Source organism: Lygodium microphyllum, chromosome 21 (assembly GCF_053477565.2).
Source record: "Lygodium microphyllum isolate KBCC chromosome 21, Lygodium_microphyllum_v1.1.10, whole genome shotgun sequence".
In the NCBI taxonomy this organism is placed as follows: domain Eukaryota; kingdom Viridiplantae; phylum Streptophyta; class Polypodiopsida; order Schizaeales; family Lygodiaceae; genus Lygodium; species Lygodium microphyllum.
Genome location: NC_141155.1, coordinates 139,231,037 through 139,252,241, shown reverse-complemented (window position 1 = coordinate 139,252,241; position 21,205 = coordinate 139,231,037). Strand labels below are relative to the sequence as shown.

Here is a 21,205-nt window from a genome sequence, read left to right as displayed (position 1 = left end):
GATTCTTATATTTTGCTTAAGTGCTAGCATTGAATCTCTGGCTAATGTATGAGAGTTGTGTGAGCGTCAATTAGTATCCTTCCTTGCCGCTACAGATTCATGGTCAGTCTATCTAATGATATCAAGAAGCTGATCATGACGTTTGGACAGTAATTAGCGCCATGAGTACTGGCATATTTCCAACTCGAAAGAGAAATCAAATCTGGAGTACTCACTATTCTCGACGACTATAAAAACCTACTAATATTTCCCATTATACTTAATGCAGCACAGTAGCAAACAGTCAATATATAAATCAAGGGAGAAAGGGGCGGAACAGTGACATGATAGCAACGATAAAAAACATGCTAGCTACACAAATCGACAGAGATGAATGTTTCATCATAGGACGGCAATTCGACAACTTGGATAAACCGATCATAAGAAATGGATTCATGATGAATCCTGGTGATGCACCCGGTACTGGTGATGATCGGGGGGTTGATACAGTCTCAGATGATTGATGTTGATTATTGGCCGTGATGACGAGGGAGATCTATTAAACATGACGACGAGGGGACATATATATATGCGTGGCGATGAGGAGCTGCTGGAGCGAGTAATATATGTTTTGAGTCCGTTGGTAATTTGTTTGTGCGTTGAATTAAGGCCAGAAGAAGGAGATGTCGATCTGGTAGGTGGTGTTGAGGGCGACGACGGAGTAGCGGCTGCTGAGGGTGTAGCCCTGCACGAACAGGAAGTCGCCGGTGCCGCCGGAGATGGGGATGTCGCCGCCGGACAGGCCGACAATGTTGAAGGTGCCGGTGAAGGGAGACGGGGCGGAGAGGTTGGCGGTGGCGGTGATGTGGAAGGTGGCGCCGTCGAAGGAGGTGGTGACGCCGAAGCCCTTGAAGGTGCCGAGATTGGCGGAGGAGGGGTCGGGCGTCTCCGTGAGGGGGTCGTTGAACACGAAGACGCTGCCGAAGGGCCCCGCCTCCTCCGTCACCGTGCTGCTGCCCAACCCCGCGACGCCCGGCACCGTCACGAAGTCCGTGAAGTTGATGGCCCCGTGCATGAACAGCGTGAGGTTGGCGGTGCGGCTCCACTGGATGCCGGCGCCGCTACCTGATATGGCGCCGCTCGAGAGGGCTAGTATTAGACCGGTGACGGCCACCATCAGTGCCGCATATGTGTTAGTACCTGGGGCGCTGCTGCTGCTGCTGCAGCACCCAGCTGCATGAGTCTTGCCTGCAGCCATGATTGTAGTGCTATAACTCGATAAAACCAGCCTAAAGATAAAAATAAGAGGCAGGGAGGGATCTCTCTGTCTAGACGCTGTATTTCAAGATTACGAGGCCACCCAATGCCCTTTTGTACGTATCACAAGAAGCTTTTCGACATTACGATGGATGGGAGAAAATGGGGACTTGTTCAACATTACGATTCACCATACTTAGCTTGGCGTGATTGGTGGCCACCAGCCCGAAGTCGACATCATGAGCTGCTTGAAGCTTCTAGTCGGGAAGTCAACATCATAAGGCCCTTACAAACATGGTGGACAGCGAGCCGCGTGAATTATAGGAGGTGAACGTGTGCGGAGGCAGACGTGCATACGTTTACACCTTATCAACCAATTGAAGTAGCGCATTGGAAACTTAGGCATCCAATACGTCTTCGACTGTCCATCCACCGCTCCTGCGCAACTTAGTCGCGGGAAACGTCCTGTACCGGGTCTTTCGTTCTTGCCAGCTGCCGGCCATGTCAAACACTCTGACTGTTCAACGTACTCTCAACTTTAGAATTGACAAGTTACTCGATTGTAGCATCCAAATTGACAAGCAGTCACATGACGAGCACAAGTAATTCTGCCGAAGTGCTCTGCCAAATTTGCAAAAATTGCCACAAATCTCCTCCTTCTCAGTTGTTGGCGGCAATATTGTGCTCGGTGGTTGGTCTCAAATCTTAACCTTGCTAGAGAGGACTTCTACACTAGAGAGGGCTTCTAGTGGAAACTCCCACTAATAGGGTCCATCAACTTGACAAGAGTACCCTAGTGGAAGTCTATAAAGGCTACCTACAAGTCACATTGGGATGAACTTCAATAATTAAAGAAGGCAAAGTTTTACATAATAAACAAAAGTATTAAACGACATGGAAGCTACTCATAAAAACCAAGGGGTTGATATTACACACTCACTCCACATGGAATCTTCATGAGGATTATCTAGTGGATGTATGCACATGCAAAGACAAAACTACTAGATGGACCTAAGATCATTAACTAGCAACACACTCTTAATCAGGTCGAGAGATGTCATGTACGACACCATAAATCATTACACATTTCGATTGATTAATCTACACCTTGGAGGCTTGGAACATGCAAGTTTAGAATCTTCCATAAGCAATATATGCATATTGCGCTAATTGGACTAGGGGAATTTGGAAAAGCCTAATAAGTCTATTTCCTCCAACCTACATCATGTGCACAATGCAAATACATAATGAGTTCCCTCTACAGGTTTGATACAAAGATCCTCCAAAAACTTGCACAAGGTTGTCAATCAATAGTGATGTTATGAAGTATCTTATATTTATATACTTTGCTCTCTCGATGAACATGCTAGTCTAGTACACAAAAAAAGATAATATGTTTAACATGAAATATTATATATTTATACTTATAACAAGTTGTCTCTTCAAGAGAATATAGGTATTAGTCAATTACTAAACATATCTTTGAATTGACGATACAACTGTTGTACTTCTTAGGAGTATACAACTCAAATGCCAAGTCTACAACTTGAAAACAACAACTAAGGTCTACAAATTTTAATAAGCTTATAAAGAGAAATGCATTGAAAAGAAGTGTAAATTGACATCTTAGCTCATTGGCTTATAATTGAAGTAAACATGACTACCTCTTGATCAAGAAAGAATGTGGAATCTATAATAAAATTATGATAAGGGATGAATGAATATTTTGGTGGTTCCATCATCTACTCCTTTATAATTACAAAAGAATGACAAGGGATAGTTGATGTATTATAGATGATACCACCACAATAAAATCGAAGCACAGACAAGAAGTTAGACATGGCAAAATGGATGCGTTTATTTTAAATTATGTAAACTCACATATAAAGACATGGAATGTTTCACTTGACAAACATTAAGTTAAATGCATTTGTAAATGCAAAAAAAATCTTTGGCAAATCCATGGAAATAAATGCATAGTTACATGCACTTATATTTAAAAAAAAACACTAGCACTATTTTCAACTTTTCCCTTATTGAACAAACATATAAAATATAAACAAAAATAGAGAGAGAGAGAGAGAGAGAGAGAGATCTTCATGAGCATTTGAAGAGGAGGACTTGCTTCAAGGCTATAAGTGAGTTAGAGTTTCTTATTTTGCTATAATTTTTCTATTATTTGTTGTATGTTTGCATGGAAATGACTTTGTGACCATGAGGATTTGTCCTATTTTGTGTGAAGAAAATGTGAACTTTGTTGTTGCTATAAGCACTCTTTGCTCTACTAAATGACACTATTGGTGGGCTTGTAAATATGGATGGAGTTGCAGATATTCCATTTTTTAAAACATGATTTACAAGATGTGTTAAAGTGGGATTTTTGACACAAATTAGTTTTTTTAAAAACATTCAAGATGTGAATTTTTCCATTTACATAAATGCACATTGGGCTTGGTGGATGGCTTTTTGACAATTCATTAATATGTGGTTGCATATTTTATTGGGCTTGCTGGATTTTTGGCTTATCTAGTTGTTGATTTTTTATGTATTTAGGATCCACAATTTGTCTTATACGTATAGACATATATATACCCATAGGCCATGCATGTGGGCCTACATGTGTACACACACACACACACACACACACACACACACACACACACACACACACACACACACACACACACACACACACACACACACACACACACACACACACACACACACACACACACACACACACACACACACACAAAATGTTATGCTATGTATATGTGTAGGTACATAAATATGCACAGGCTACACATGCACCTATATGTATACATATTTGTATATCTATGTCAATACATATACCTATGGGTATACATATGCATATCCATTAGGCTATGTGTACCAATATGTCATGTGATGCCACTAATCCTCTTATATGATGTTTTTGTAGATGTTTCTATTTATGTTAATAAAAATTTCAATGAGAGAAAGAATGATGAACAAGGTAGAGGCCTTCTTTGGGCATCTCCCCATCATCTTGCACTAGAAGGGACTAGGTATAAGATGGCCTAATTGATGCATTTTTCATATTAGGAAAAAAACTTATGGGTATGTCTACAAGAGTGCTGAAATACCTATAAGAAGGCCAGTGTTAATTAAATATACGTGTATTTTGGCAATACAAGCACACAATTTTTAGTATTTTCAACCATGCTATGTTTGCACTTTTTATAGTAACTTTTACTTGTAAATAGATGTGGTTTTACTATAATTTGTACATGACTTTAATCGAGCTTGCAAATGCATATGGCATATTTAAAAGAAAAACCAAGGAGTTATTATAACATAGTTGCAAACCTTTTGTGGGTAATAATATCCAGTTCCATTTGATTTAGTGCAATATAAGGCTCTTAGAATTTATGTTAATAGTCTGGTGTACTTGATGCAATGGATCAAGTTGCTTGTGATTATTGTTAGTATCTTATTCTATATATTATTTCTAGGTTTGCCTAGCGGAATCCCGAACCAACCACAAGGCTCTTAAGCCTATGCGGCATAAGAAAATAACTTTGATATTCACAAAAAAATATGGATTTTTCTTAAAGGGTGAGAGTGGGGATTATAATTAATTTCTCTCTCTCTCTCTCTCTCTCTCAATTGAACATACAATATGAGCATAAAAAGGAGAAAGGCTAGTCTTTGAAAAATTGTATGTGGCTTTCTCTTTCTCTTTCCTTTTCCTATATATATATATTAAATAGATATATAATATGATATGATATTTTAATAGTTGAACATGTGAATGTAATGTGCACACACACACACATATGCGCATAATAGGAAAGAGAGAGTACCCCATACATAATATACAAGCAATCCATTGTGTGATTGATGTTAACTAGAAAGATGAACTAAATAGATATCCCATAACTTTGATAGATGGACTCAACTAAACTATAACTAAAATGATATGATGATGCATGTACCAACCACATCAGTGATATGAATGTGAAAATGATGATTTGGCTATGTTAGTATAAACTCATGTTGAGCTCGAGGGGAGGTTAGTCACATAAATATATATATGTATCATGTGGGTTCAACATAATGAATTTTTATAATACCAAATTTTAACATTTTTTAGATAGAAAAGGTTTCCATATAAAGGGATTACTTATAGATTGAACAAAAAGGGGCTATGTTTTATTTAGGAAAAATTCAAAGATAATGACATTTATAACTAGGCCTTGAATGCACGTTGTCGGAGGGGTTTTAGTTGAAAGGTCGTATCCACCGAGGATCAGAGATAGAAGGAAGTAGAGATATGAGATGGAAGAGAAGGAAAAGAATAGACAAGAGGTAAACACAATAAAGACAAAGCACAATGAATTGAATTAATATGTATTGACAGAACCTGAAATCCCTTATCTGGCACTACTAAAAAGCAATATCCAAGCATTGGATCTCTTGAAGCTCCTTCGTAGAAAAAAAATGTGCGTCAAAATAATAGCTTCTTCTCTACTGCTCTAAATCCAAATCTGATGGCTTCTTTGGCTCTAAAAGGGGGGTAAAAGTGCAAGACACTTGATCAGGGTTCTCTTAGATCACTCCTTCTTCCTCTCTCTGTTCAAAGTGCTATTTACTGCTTATCAAACTACGATCGCGATGTGCGCGATTTTCCAATTTTTCTTTTTTATGAAAAATCCCAAAACTAGCTTTAAAAAACCACTTGCTTTTTGCATGCCACCCTAATCTAGAAGTTTTCCTAGATTTTTAGGATATTTATAATAAATAATATCCAACATATCTAAAATAGGCTAAAATTGTCCAAAAATCTAGTATTTTTGGACCATCCATGCCACTCACACTAGCACTAATGACTCAGATGACATTGACTCTCTTGATCAATAAGAAAGTCGGATGATGATGCACTCGAGAGTTTTTCACACTGTGTCTATGTAGTGGCACGACATCCATCCCCTCTAAATCTGCACAACCTCCGGTATGTGCCAAGATCTTAGTTGTCACCAGATTTTGAGTCCTCATCCTCTGCAACCATATTCTTTGCTTCTTCATCTTCCATATCTTCCTGGCTAGCCCCTATATCATGGCCACTATTTTCTTCCAATTTTGGCAACTCATAGGTATTAGACTCCCGTCTTTTGAATACTTTGATTCTTTTCCCTGCTACTAGAAGTTTTATGACTATCCCATCTAGCTCATTTAATGCATAAGTAGCATTATCAAACACTTGTCTTACCACATAGGGTCCAAACTATCCTTTAAAAACTTTACGCATGGCACTATGCTGATTGTCTAAACTGCTATCATAAACCAATACCCAATCCCCATCTTGTATGGCCTCAATCTAAGTCTTTTGTCAAACCATTTCTTGTTTTGTATCCTTGCTGCCCTTAACTTTGCAACTGCTACCTCTATGTCTTCTAACTTTCTTTCCAATTGTCTAATACGTAAGGCCAACAACTCCTCTCAATTCAACTAGTCTCAATGCTCTCAGTTCCTTAGTAGCCCATTTCATAGATATCCGTTCACCCTTGCACATAGCTTTCATAGGTTGAAACCAACATGAACTCTTTCCTGTAAACTGAGAATAACCAATAGTAAATACATGCTTCATTCCATCAAGAGCGAGTGCATCCTCTGAACAGCACTACTGTAGCTACGCATTATAGTAGTGCTTAATGAAAATCCATGTCTTTGAATTCCCTTGCATTTTGAGCCAAAGGAAACTCTCAAAGCATATCCAGATTTCTTAGATAATTAACACAAAAAATAAGAAATTGAACTGCTTTCCTCCCATCCTTGCTTCTAACTCTTGCATAAGCAAAACTATTATCAAGAACCTTTGTTTCCATATGCACTCCTGTAATATAGTTGGGCTGTCCCAAAATCACTACATATGAGGAATTATCTTGCACAAAGAAGTGTTGCTCTTCTTGTGCATCACCAATCGTCACTTTTACATTAGGACATGTAGCATAAAGCTCCCCTGAAGAATTATTTGCAGCCCTCATACGCCAATCATGATCTGTGTCACAATGCACTAGTGGTATCACCAAGAAACTGACGCTTCATCTTATTTATGTCAATAATCTCATCATGAAATTCTTGCTTGGCAATGCCAAGCACCTCTCCCAAGGTGAATTCCACCCGACTATTTAAGATATATTCTTCAAGAACCTTTTTAAGATCTGTGGTTGTCTCAATGTCAGACTGAACTTATATCCTCGCTGCTTGCCCTTCTTTTTGTCCTCTTGTTTGCTATCATGTTTTTGCTCCTAATTGACCTCTTCCATAACATTCTTTGGAGGTGGCGGATTTGTAGATTTAGGCTAATCCACACTTCTTCTTGTCACTCTTTTAGATGTCCGTGCATTATCTTCATCTCTCTTTTGTTTCTCTTCCACATGTACATCCGTGTTTTGTACCTTTGCTAAATATGCATCTACCAGTGATTCCCAACTAGTTATATCACAAATGTCTTGCCTTGCATGAGACATTTCACTATCAATAACTTTTCTCTTTTTAGCTGCATGCAAAGCATGTGTCCATATTGCAACCTTTGGACCAACCATCACTTGACCATGCATTCTATCCAAACAAAAGTAGAAGCATGTATAGCCGCATAAGCATTTCGAACAGCCAAGTCTTCCAACAACTTCTACATACCTCCCTTTCCAAAATTCAAAGCAAGAGGCAATCCTATTTCTTGTGCATGGATCTGGCCATCTTTCCAAAAGATGAGCTATCTCACCAAGGTCTCCTGTTAGGCAGCATAATCCTTTCTCTCATCCTGCAAACTATCACACCACATACATCTTTTTCTTAGCTTAGGGGCTACTGACCGTCCCCTTTCCTCTTGTCCTTTTTCATCCAGTTTTGTAACCTTCAATTAAAGATCACACATGCCTTTAACCAATTCATCTAATACATCTTCCCTAATAGTGGGAACAACAAGCACAACCATCGGTTTAGCCACAGGAGTAGATGGCTTATTGGATACATAAATTGTTTTTCCAATAACAGTGGACAAGCTAGAGACATACAATCTTTCTCTTTTTCTATGCTTTTTCACAAGTGCAGTAACACCTTCCTTGACATGCCTCCACTCTATTTTAAGGCCTGTCTTTATAGCGTGATCCTCTAGCAAATCATCAAGCTTCTCTTGAAGCTTAGGATCTACTACTTGTAGAAACAATTCAATTTTTTGACTTGCAAGAGCTTGTTGTTCTGTAAGATCTAACTACTCAAATTGAATTTCAAATTCTCTTAACAATTCTATAGCCACAAGACCCTTATTGGGTTGTAAAACCCACTCTTGAAAAGTCTTGCGCGTAATCATACTGGTGTCTTCAATGTAAAAATCTTCCTTGAGCATCTTCTTGAAAGCTACCCAGTCAGCATCCTACATGTACAATTTAGTAATTCGTGCTTTCAGTTCATATACAATGATCCAAACAAAATATCGGCTCCATGCAAGTTGAGTCACTCCAAAGAATTCAATCTTTTGAGCATAAGTATGTACATATGCAGATACATTCCTTCCATTGAACAACTTTATCTCATGCTCAATTGCTTATAGATCATTCATCACAACACTTTTTGTTTAAGCAAAAGCCTATGTTACCACATTGGAAATTGTGCTCGAAGGATTTCCCATCTTGTCTTTCCTTCTGATGATATTTCATGTTGGGTTCACCAATATGTCGTGCCATTATGCAGACACAATGTGAAAAACTCTAGAGTGCATCATCATCCGACTTTCTTATTGATCTAGAGTGTCAATGTCATCTATGTCACTAGTGCTAGTGTCTGTGGCATAGATGGTTCAAAAATACTAGATTTTTGGACAAATTTAATCTATTTTTTATATTTTGGATATTATTTATTGTAAATATCCTAAAAATCTAAAAAAACTTCTAAACACCATATTGTGAAATATGGGAATTTCCCATAAGTTTGGGACACATGGTCAAATATTTGCATTTGTCATAACTTGAACACTACAACTCCAAATCAAGCGCTCTATAGCTCAATAGATTCCATTTTTCAAGCACTTTTAAATGATAGGTCACATCATATGGTTGTGAGAAACTTATGGGCATGTTTTCAGGTGCCACCTTTTTAGTTTTCAAAAAATGGGAATTGGGAGATTCCCAAACTCACTAATATTGTGTTTCTAGACTAGGGTGGCATGCAAAAAGCAAGTGGCTTTTTGAGTCAATTTTAGGATTCTTTATAAAAAATAAAAATGGAAGAAATCACATGCATCGCGATCGCAGTTGATAGGCAGTAAACAACACTTTGAATTGAGAGAGGAAGGAGTGATCTAGGAGATCCATGAGCAGGTCTCCTACAATTTTACCCCCCTTTCAGACCCAACGGAGTTATCAGATTTGGGTTCCAAGCAATAGATAAGAAGTTTTTATTTTGATGCACATTTTTTGTCTACAAAGGAGCTCTAGGAGATCTAATGCTTGGAGATTGCTTTTGAGTAGTGCCAGATAAGGGATTTCAGGTTCTGTCAATACATATTGATTAGATTCATTGTGCTTTGTCTTTATTGTGTTTACCTCTTGTCTATTCTTTTCTTTCTCTTCCATCTCCTATCTCTACTTCCTTCTATCTCTGATCGTCAGTGGATACGACCTTTCGACTAAAACCCCTCCGACAACATGATATAGAGAGTATACATATAGTGAATTACTCAAGGTTGAGATTGACATCTCAACACAAACAATCAACCAAATCCATTCAAGAGTACTGTAAAAGAAAGAGGGACTTCACTACAAGAGTGTCATTACTGAGATTGAGATGTTCAATTTCACAATGACATGGTCACACTATAAGGGAATGGACAAATACTGATGTCCATTTTCGATATAAAATAGTAGCACCACTATTTGCATTACTACCTACATCGCTGTTAGATTAGTGACACAAATAGTGATGCTATTTGCAATGCAAATAGCAATGGTTTTTTGAAGGAAAAAATGTCAAAAACCTAAGTGTTGTATTTTTACAAACCATTTGTGAACGAAAACAAAAGAGAGAGCGAGGGAGCTCAAAGCTTAAAGAGAGAGAGAGAGAGAGAGAGAGAGAGAGAGAGAGAGAGAGAGAGAGAGAGAGAGAGAGAGAGAGAGAGAGAGAGAGAGAGAGAGAGAGAGAGACTCATCACTGCCTCTACCACTGCCATCATCATACACAAAGAAAAAGGAGAGAGGTACATAGAAAAAAGGTGGAAAGCCACGAAGGTGAGAAAGGAGGCAAGTGTGAACGGTTTCATCTTTGAGTGTTTAAGGTAGGTATATTGCCTCTCCTTTCTTTGTTTTTGTACTTTCTTCCTCTTTTTCTTTGTTTTTGTACTTTCTTCTTTTTTTTCTTTATTTTTTTGTTGAGAGATGAATTGAGAGAGAGAGAGAGAGAGAGAGAGAGAGAGAGAGAGAGAGAGAGAGAGAGGCTTTATGAGAAATAGAGAGAGGGAAGGAGAGAAAGAGAAAGAGAAGAAGGGAAACAAAGAGGGGGGAGAGAGGGACATGAAGAGAAAAATAGAGAGATTGAGGGAGGAGGTGAGGGAGAGGGAGAGAGATAAAAATAGAGAGCGGAAGAGAGAAAGAAGGGAGAGGGAGGGAGAAGAGAGAAAAAAAGAGCGAGGGAAAGAGAGAGAGAGAATAGTGAAAATAAGAGAGAGGGAGGGAGATATAAATAGAGAGAATCTAGAGAAAAACAAAGAGAATCTGGAGAAAGAGAGAGAGAGAGAGAGAGAGAGAGAGAGAGAGAGAGAGAGAGAGAGAGAGAGAGAGAGAGAGAGAGATCAAAGTAGAGAGAGACAAGGGAAGAGAGAAAGAGAGGTAGGGAGAGGAGACATAATATAGAGGAAGGAGAGTGAAAAATAGAGAGAGGTGGGAAGAGAGAAATAGGAAGATGGAAGGAGAGAGAAAAAAAGACAGATAGACATATAGAAAGGGAGCGAGAAACAAATAGAGAGATGGAGGGAAAGAGAAAAATGGAGAGAGGGAGAAAGAGAGATATAGAGAGATGGAAAGAGAGAGAAGGAGGAAAATAGAAAAATAGAGATAGGGAGGGACAAAAATATAGAGAGGGAGGAGAAAGAAATAGCGAGGGTGGGAGACATTGCTTCTCGTTTCTTTGTTTTTAAATTATTTTATTTTTTCTCTTTATTTTTGTTTGTGGAGAGATGCATTGAGGGAGAGGGAGAGAGGGAAGTAAAGAGAGAAATAAAGAGGAGCATAGGGAGAGAGAAATAGAACAAGGAGGAGAAGAAAACTAAAATAGAGAGAGGGGGAGGGAGAGAGAAATAAAAAGAGGGATAAAAAAAGAGGGAGAGAGGGAGAGAGTAAGGGAGGGGGAGAGAAAAACAAATAGCAAGGGAGAGAAAGTGAGAGGGGGAGGGGGTAGAAATACATGATCTATGCATAGATATGCCAATGTACTCTGAGTTATGCCAAAATCTTGATATGGTGCCATATGACTAGTTGTATTTGTGTATGCTTGTCAAATTTATTGATAATTTGCTTTTAGTAATACGTACATATATGATTTTGAACTAACATCCTTTTTATATAAAGTTATGTTATCGTACTTTGCCTAAAGTTGTATATTGATTACACTAATATTGTTTTCTAACTCTATAGGTTACTATTGATGATATTTAAAGAGTAGGATGAGCTAAGGGATGACAGATGAGGAGCTACAAGAGATCTTCATGCATATATCTTCGGATCTTATGCATACTTCAAAAATATGACAGACCAAGAGTTATCTTGGTTATCATCTGGGTGTTTTGCACATTGTGTCTCAATACACTTTGATGCTTTGATCTCTAGTAGGCAGAGTCGATACTCAAGACTAGCCATAGAGGGGGACAAAGGGACATATTTCTCGATTGATGAAGAGGGTGGTTGTGGTCGATACCTAGGAGAGCTTTAGACTTCTTGTTCTCATCATTTTGGGGGTGGTTCTAGGGGTGTTAAGGAGATGTAGATATTGTGATCCATGGCTAGTTGCTACATCTCACTCTCATACCAGTTCTAGAGAGAGTGGCTTAGGTGGGTGCTGTGGAGGCATCAATGTAGTATTCCCATCTCGTCAGTCAAGTGAACACTTATCACCTTCTGGGTTCACATGACACTTGTAGGGATGTCTATTCCCATGACTCTAAGTTTTGCTAAGTTGTCCGCATGTTCCATCCCTATAGATGCAACTCTGAGAGATACCACCCCTATAGGTACACTAGATGGATAGGGCTCTCCTAGTTATGCCCACGAGTGTAGTGATAAGTGGGAGAGGGTGCACCTTAGACATACCCCACCAAGGTATGGATATCTAGTGGAAGAGAAATTTTGATACTATACTCATGAATGATGATTGAAGGAGAGTGATGTCATGCATGAGAGAATTGTATCAATAAGTATTTAGATACAACATTCTAGACCATTGGAGAAATATACCACACTTGGGGAGCAAGAACTATGTGGTAGCATCATTGCACGAGGAGTTTTCGATATCCTCAGTGATGGATCAATTTTCCACGAGATGGATGATGGATTGTATGCATGCATACACAGCACATAGATGATCAAATGCACACAAGGCAATCAAGAGTGGAACTCCAAAGCTCGAGGAAGTTACTACATGTATATCCTCTACATCATGTGCGTTCAAGGCCTATTTATAAATATTTTTATCTGTGAATTTTTCATGAATAAAACATAACATTTTTCTATTTAATATGTAAATAAACCCTTTATATTATAGCCCTTTGTATGTAAAAAATGTATAAAAATAGTATTTTAAAAATACCTTATTTTGAATCCATGTGATGCACACATATATTCATGAGTAACTTACCCGAGCTCTAAAGCCTCAATGGTTGGATGCACAAGATTGTAAGAGACTAAGGGAGAAAGCCACAAACTCTCTATGATGATGAAGGCAATAGCAGGAGGCAATGAGGATACACCTAGCGGAAGGGATCGTGCATTATCTGGGGAGTGGTAGACATAGAACTTATTTGGAGAATTTTGTAAGTTTTCTTTTAGTTGTGTTCACTTTTTGATTTGGAATACTACTTATACTAATAACCTTATTTCTAACAATGCTACTTTATTTTCCTTGCAACACTCAATCACAAACCATGATCTTACAAGTTTGGAGACTCAATAATGCAAAGAGATATGGTATTGCTGCACTCATTGATAGATTATATGCACATGACGGTCTAGTAAGTCGTGTCTATTTTTTGTTTTTAGTCATTAGTTTTTTTGTGATGCATTATGTATTGTGGATTAATCTCTGGTTATTTACATTGTAGAGTCTATTCGAGCTCTCACATAGTGAGAAGCTATATCAATCACTTGGATTCGTGGAGCACATATCCTTTCCTTTTTTGGTCCTATAATCCATGTAGGCTCTTTCTATGTAGTTTTCCTTGGATACATTCCTCATCCTTTGTATGGACTCACATTTTGCAATATTTATATACACATTTTTCCATGTGTTTTGGACTCTCATCTTTATTGTTACACGTAGTTCAATGAGTTGCCATCATCAAAATTGTACTTATTTGAATATTGAATCAATGACTCTTTCTTCCTAACATCTCATAATTTATGTGTTTTGATGACAATTGTCTACTCAATTTATAAATGCTTTATGGAACATTGTTTAGCACATGGGATTGGAAGGGTGGTAGGGCAGTTTGTCTATATATATCACTATTTGCATTGATAAATGCGTCGAAAGACATCACTTTTGTGATGCAAATAGTGACATACTTGTAGAGACATATATATTGATGATTTTTGTGATGACGGGGTTAAAAAAATTATGAATATTTTTATCACTTTAGACGGCAGTATATGGCATGTATCTTGCAGTGTCAACCAAGTATATGCCTCTCAATCTTAAACACCCCTTGGCTCTAACTCTAGAGAGTTTCAAGCATGATCTAATGGGGAAGCTATATTCAGTCTAAGACAAAACAAGTATTCATCAAACCTCTCTCCATGAGAGTTTTTATGTGGCACTTTCAAAAGAAGCACATATGCGTTTGGCTAGGGCTATCTTCTTTTTTAGCCATGCAATAACAAATGTGGACCATGATCATTATAAACATGCCCAATAGAAGATTGGGATATTTAGGGATGGCATTTCCCAATCGTCTTATCATGTAATATATCATGATGTTCTTAACAACTTCCACTTAAAGTTCAAGGAGCAAGTTGAGAGGATTGTTCTATGAAACTTGGACATGACTGGACGGACCATTGTATCAAAGTGTTTATCCAATGTTCAACAATGATTGCTAATAAACATCATGTTGGTTTTACTAAGAAGCGAGATGTCTCTAAAAGCCATAGGTAGAATAGGAATGATTAAATTAGGCGAGGACATTGAAGAGATTTTATGCAAAGCAAATGAAGAGATAGGTCATAGCCATGTGGTGCAAGTACTTATGGATCATGCAAAGGATTTCAAAAATACCACTAGACTTATACAAGATCATTATCAACAAATTACCTAAATAAAAGTTGCAATGCTTATCACTCAATTTAGTGTTGAAAGATTGATTGAAATAGATAATATAGCTTAGTTTGCTTTTTTTTAAAATGATTGCAAGAAAGTTGTCAAGTTTGCTCTCGAAAGAGGTTGAGTGTGCACTTAGATGTTATGCATGCTAAAACTTCCTATCTAAATCTGCTACCATACAAATAATGGTGTAATTTCTTTATTGCATCCAAGATAGCCAACATCTCTTGGTCATAAACATTCATAGCCATTTCCTTGTCTATAATCTTTGGACTTTTAAAGGCAATCACTCCATGCTCCTACAACAAAACAACCCCTATGCCTCAACCACTAGCATCACACTTTGTATGGTAAACTCCTTCAAAAAATTGGGGCATACTAGAATAGGAGTAGAAGTAAGGAGTTCCTTTAACTAGTTGAAGTAGTGATAGTAAGTGTTGGCCAATCTTTAACACACTGCACCTTCTTGGGGTCATCATAAATCCCTTTTTCATTGACAATATGTTCTAAGTATTCCACTTTAGTCTGCATAAAAGAGCATTTCTGCTCATTAGCAAAGAGTTTGTGATGCCTCAATACATCAATAACCTTCCTCATGTGTGATAAATGGTCTTAAAGGGTCGTAAATGGTGTTGCACTAATTAAGTTACAAAAGGTGGATGCTTACAATTTCTTCATTGGCCCTATTCAAATAGATGGTAGAATTTGACTATACATGCCCTAAGCCTACCAAATTACTAGTGGTTTGAATTCTGTAGTTTATCCTAATTATTTATCCATGTCTTAAAATTCTTGATTATCCTCTTGGAAAGCTATTAGGAAAGTAACCGTTCATGGATGACTATCCTAGCTGGCATCCAAAACTACTAGTTGAACTTAATTTCAATGACATGATTTTGCATCCACTTTTATGATTTCGAGTCACTCCTTTGAACAAGGGTGCTATGATAGAAATGTTATTGAGATCTTATTATGCACGGACATGTATGACTCGGAGATTGAGCAAAGTGTGTGAGTGAGGAATAACGTTTCCTAGTTGCACTTTGTCTAAACAAAGACAAGTGGTGGTGGTCAGTGGTTTATATGTATGACCCAATGATACTAGTCATATATGACATACATAGTATGCATTGGATGAAAGAATAGAAAACATGAAAAAAGTATGGATGACACATTGGCCAATAAAATAAATTTTAGAGCCATGTGATGTTGTTACAAAATAAAGGTAGTCACTATTTGCAAATGAGACAAGAAGATGAATAGGCTATGAGCAGCTACACCCATAATACAATGAGAGACAAGTTAGCATAAGTGAGAGAAAAAACTAGATTCAGGTACATAATACATTTCATAATAGATAAGATTCAAACCAATCAAATAAAATTAAATACATGAGATAACACAATGCCTTGAATTTAAACTAGTATGCACAACTTTGAATGTATGACTTGCTAATATCAATAAACAAAGTCCCAAATGCAATTACAAATTGCACCACAAAGTCACTAGATTCATAATCCAATTATACAACAAAATTTACTAAGTTTTATTACTTAGTGTACTATATAACCAATTGGAGCTCATTACAAGGTACCATTGGACTTATAGAAACTATGAAAGTTGCTAGCCATTTTACAAAAACATGGGGCTGTTTACAAATGGTGGCCTAGGATTGGGCCAATTGTGCCTTTGTCCATATTTGTAAAGGACAATTGCAAGGCCCTATCATTTACTCACATATACTCCCTAGTCTTAAACTCTATCGAGTTCATTATCATTTTGTTTGATGCATTCCTCATCCCCCTTCATAGCCAAAGTGTTGGCATTACCAGAAAAATTTGATGAGATAGATACATATGCATACCTATGTTTAACAAAAAGATCATCATGGATAGAAAGTGAAATTGTGTATAAATATCACCACAAAATACTACAAGATGCCATATATATGATTGACACACAATAAAGATTACCAAGACATATCACATAGTTCACTACATTACATTAGTAGTTCACCATGCACATAAATAGTTCACTACATCACACTAATTCCTAAACGAATGAACAAAAAGTATTAAAAGAAAAAATGAGATAGGCACACCATTGCCATTGTAATTATGATCATCATGAATGAATCAATATAGAAAAATAATACATTATGGTTAACATCATATTGCCATTCAAAAGATTTAGAGAAACATGACCATTGTTATATGAATACTCAATACATTATGCACATAGACCATCCATTGAAACCATCTGGTATCTAGCACCCACCAAGTAAGCATAGGGTGAGGTTACCACCTCTTTCCCCAAACATATATGGTGTGACCATGGGGTTAGTGGGGGGAGTGATGTTTACTCTCTCACTAACTCCATGTGTGATACGACTCTTACTAAAATAGTGAAAGCCATCTTCCTCCAATGAATCAACTATTGCATATCTGATACTAATGTGTCAATGGCACATATTTTGTCAGTGATGCAGAGATTACATATTAAACAGTCACCAAATGAGGGGATGTCTATCACAAATACTTTCTTAAATGTGGAACATAAACATAATCCAACTATCTGACTTATAATTTCCTAATTATTAACAAGATATGTTGAACACAAAGTTAAAGAAGATCAAAGAAAAGTGAAAGCATAAGTACCAAATTTATTTTTGGTGGATATTATTTTTAGTGTCATATTTATTTTTTTGTATATTATTTTTTGGAACTTGTACTATTTTGGGAACTTGCATTACTTCATGTACATACTATTATCATGGCTATATTATTTTGTGAGAGCTAGTCTCATTATGCTTGTGCATATTATATTAATTACCCGTAGTTATAATTGTCCCATCTACAACCATTGTGTGGGTTGCACATATAAATTTGCAATTAGAATAGCATAGCCTAGGTCTGATTGGACTAAGGTAGAAATAGAAATATGCTTCAACTAAGGACCTACTTAGAGCTCCCAAAGTAGTTCAGATACCCAAAACGAGGTATAAACTCTTCTTTACAATTGTGGAAATTTTAAAATGTAAAAGAGTTACAAATATTTAAATGAAAATGGGAAATCAGCCTATAGAAGGGGCCTAACCCAAATCCTAATTCTTTTCTATGTAAGGGTGGGAGGTGTCACTTATATTCACTCTTTCGATCCATCCATGTTCAAGAAGCTCTATTAGTATAACTATTGAAGCTTTCCATTCTCTTCTTTTATTATATCAACCTGTTTTCATTGTTGAGAGTGAGTGAGAGGTGTATTTGAGCAAAGGATTGAGGGAAGGTAAGCTCTATATCTTCTTATTTCCTTTCTTCTCCTTCTTCTTTCCATCCATGGTAAGTGAGTTGAGTTTGAGGTTATATGTGAGGTTGTGGGCAACAATTGGATTTTATTGCTTGGGTCATGGAACCATCATTGAGCCTTCAAGCTTTTAGACTATAATTCCAAATGGTAAGTTGGCAAGTTCACTAAATCTCAAAGCTAGTCTTGTCTTCTTACTTTCTTTTTTTCGAGAGAAGAATATATGATTAGTTAGAGTGGAGTGTCGAGAAGGTAAGGTGAGAGATTGTCACCAAAGCAAGCTACAACTTCTAAAACAATGCTATTGTGTGTTTGGCTCATTCCTTTGGTTCCATGTCAAGCAAGGTTTTTCTTTGAGACAAGTTTTTTAATTTTTAGGCTTAAAGAATGGGTCGTTAAACAAATTAGGAAAAAAGTAGATCATTTTGAGCCCTAAAAGTATAATAATCCCTAAATATGAACAATTTTGGCAAAATTTTTGAGTTTTGATTGCCTAAAATTGCAATTTTTATAGTGGGAAAATTTGTGTATCTACAGATATACATATAAAAGTATATAGCATATGTGATAAGATATATTTCAAGTTGATGACTTTGTCACCAAATCATGGAAATTTTTCTAAGAGAGATGTTTCAAAAAGAATCACTCATCCTGAGTCCAAGGAGGGTGCAACCATTGAGATTTTCACACTCGTAACATAGAATAGAGTAGGAGACTTGAGGTTGGAGGGTGGAGTGGATTGGTTAGCGGATTGATCATTTTCACTCGTATTGCATGCTCTAAAAAACAGATGTGACTAGACTAGGATGAGTATTAGTTTTGGAAGAGAGAAGAAAGAGAAATGGTTGGAGATCATCAAGAAAATGTTAAATATAATAGGATTGGGAAACCTTAAAACTCAAAAGAAACATATAAAAACACAAAGAACACAAAACTCAAAATGCAAAACTCATAAAAACACAAAGAACAAAAAAACATAAAAACCAAAATGTAAAACATAAATCCTTCTCGCAAACATGTGTCTAGCAAAATAGACACACTAATGCATCACCCTTCTCATGATTGATCGATTGTGTACACTTTGAGAGAAGAAAAGAAATTGCAAATCATCAAGAGTAAGAACAAAGAACACGAAAACTGTAACAGCTCCGTAGTAGAAATACACGTTTCGCATGAATACCCTCTTAGGTTGGGACAATTAGTAGGGACAATATTTTTCTTTTAAATTAGGCATTTTTTTAATTTTTTATTTTTTTAAATTATTCCCTCCTTCCCCCAGCCGATTGTCGTGCTGGGGGGGAGGGAGGGAATGGTGGATGACTAAGCATCCTTGTTGGATGCTTTGGAGGGAGGATGCCATGCCGCCTGACACGTTAGGAGGGGGAGGATCCCCCTCCCCTCCCCTATTTAAACAGGAGGAGGCACTGCCAAGTGGGGAGCTGAAATTGAGAGGAGGAGATGATAAGGCTGCGCCTGCTGTTGCCGTGAGGTATGAGAGGCGAAGGACGGGGAATACGTGAGGAAGTGAAAGGGCTGCCATGCTGAAACTGTGAGGGGGAAGACGAAGGAATAATGGCCGCCATGCCATATGCTGAGTGTGAGAGGGGAAGGCCTTGAGAGAGGGGAGGATGACCGAGAGCTACTGCAACAGCGTAATCAGGCCACCACCGTGGAGTCACCCCGTCGCTGAGGACCTAGGCCAGCATCGAGGCCGGCCGCCATCTGTACTCTCCTCCCTTAGAACACGTAGAAGCACTTAGAAGCTTCTAAAAAGGAGCTTCTTAAGCCCCTTTCCCCCTGGCTTTATTACCCCCACAACACCATCCCCCCCTCCGTATCTCGAAATTATCCTAACCTCAAAGATTATTTGGCATTAACCTAACCTCAAATCGATAAAGTTTAGGATTGAAAAATCAATTTATGCATAGACAACAAATCATGTGGAAGTAATCTCGAAATTATCTTCTAGAGTTAACCAAAGTGACATAAACTTAAAACACCTAAGCTGCGAAATACTCATTGGGAATGAGTTAAATTCCAAGAAACGCCTATACCTTAAATACTTGCCCACATTCACTAAATGTAGGGACAGTGAATTGTAATCGTAAAAGGAACTAGGGTTTGTCCTTGAGAATCTTACAAAGATGAAGCTTGGAAACCCTAGGTCTAACGACGTCAGCTTAAAGAACCTGAAACAGATTGTTTCGTGACTCCATAGTCTCATAGTTCGATGCAGCACTTGCGCAACAAGTGCGGAGTCATATGATCTTGTGATTGGATCACAAGGGAATGGCCAAGATTCTCGCAATGAAGTTGGCATGTCCTTACGCAAGTTATCTTGCAAGAGGATGAATAATCGTCCTAGTTTAGTATCCTTCTTGAGTAAGGAAGATTGTTTGGAAACTAAAGACCAATCGATAAACTTAAGGTTTGACCAAGGTATGTTAATAGGGTACGCCCTAACCCAGGATATAGGGGATTTTGCCAAGTTGCAAGTTATCCCGGATCGAATGCTTGATGCATCCGAAAGGAAGGATTCATTCCTTAGCAGTTTGCCAACAAAAACGATCAATGGAAATGTTTGTGCTTGCTACAAATTTTAGAGCACTGTTTGGCTTTGTTTGATCAATGAATTAAAAGATAAATGGATATCTATACTTTAGGTTGAAGTCCTGAAGGGAGAGGCAGCTTCAGTTAACTTCGACTTCCTGACTGACCCTAACCAAGGGGGTTATTAACGGCGCCGGGCAAGTGGACCGAACCCATTGCGATAGGTCTCTCCGTTGAGCGCTACTTGGAGCAAGAGGATGCTTGGGTGCCAGGGGGACTCTGGCCGTAAATCCCTCACCTTCGGGGTCCTGCACAAGAGGCTAATGTGACTCGGGATTGGATCTCGAGGCCCACATACTAGTCTATGGGCGGAAACTTGGATTAGTTATCCCTGTGGATTGTTGGATAGTCTTCGGGCGGATTGTGGATAAGCCTACGGGCTGGACTCTTTGTATTTCAAAGATAAATATGATAACTTGTTAATAAGGAACTTGTCTGATATTTTTTTTTCTATGTCAAGTGATAAGGTTACGTGAAGAAACCAGTGCCTAAC

The 21,205-nt window shown here is 37.8% G+C and overlaps 1 protein-coding gene across 1 annotated transcript; it reads right to left on the bottom strand.

Moving 5' to 3' along the window:
• Positions 1–643: 643 nt before the first annotated feature.
• Positions 644–1,237, bottom strand: LOC148018640 (dirigent protein 1-like). The gene has a single exon (XM_087661590.1). It carries the CDS (start codon positions 1,235–1,237, stop codon positions 644–646), a length of 594 nt encoding a protein of 197 aa, XP_087517716.1.
• Between the last annotated feature and the right edge of the window lie 19,968 nt (positions 1,238–21,205).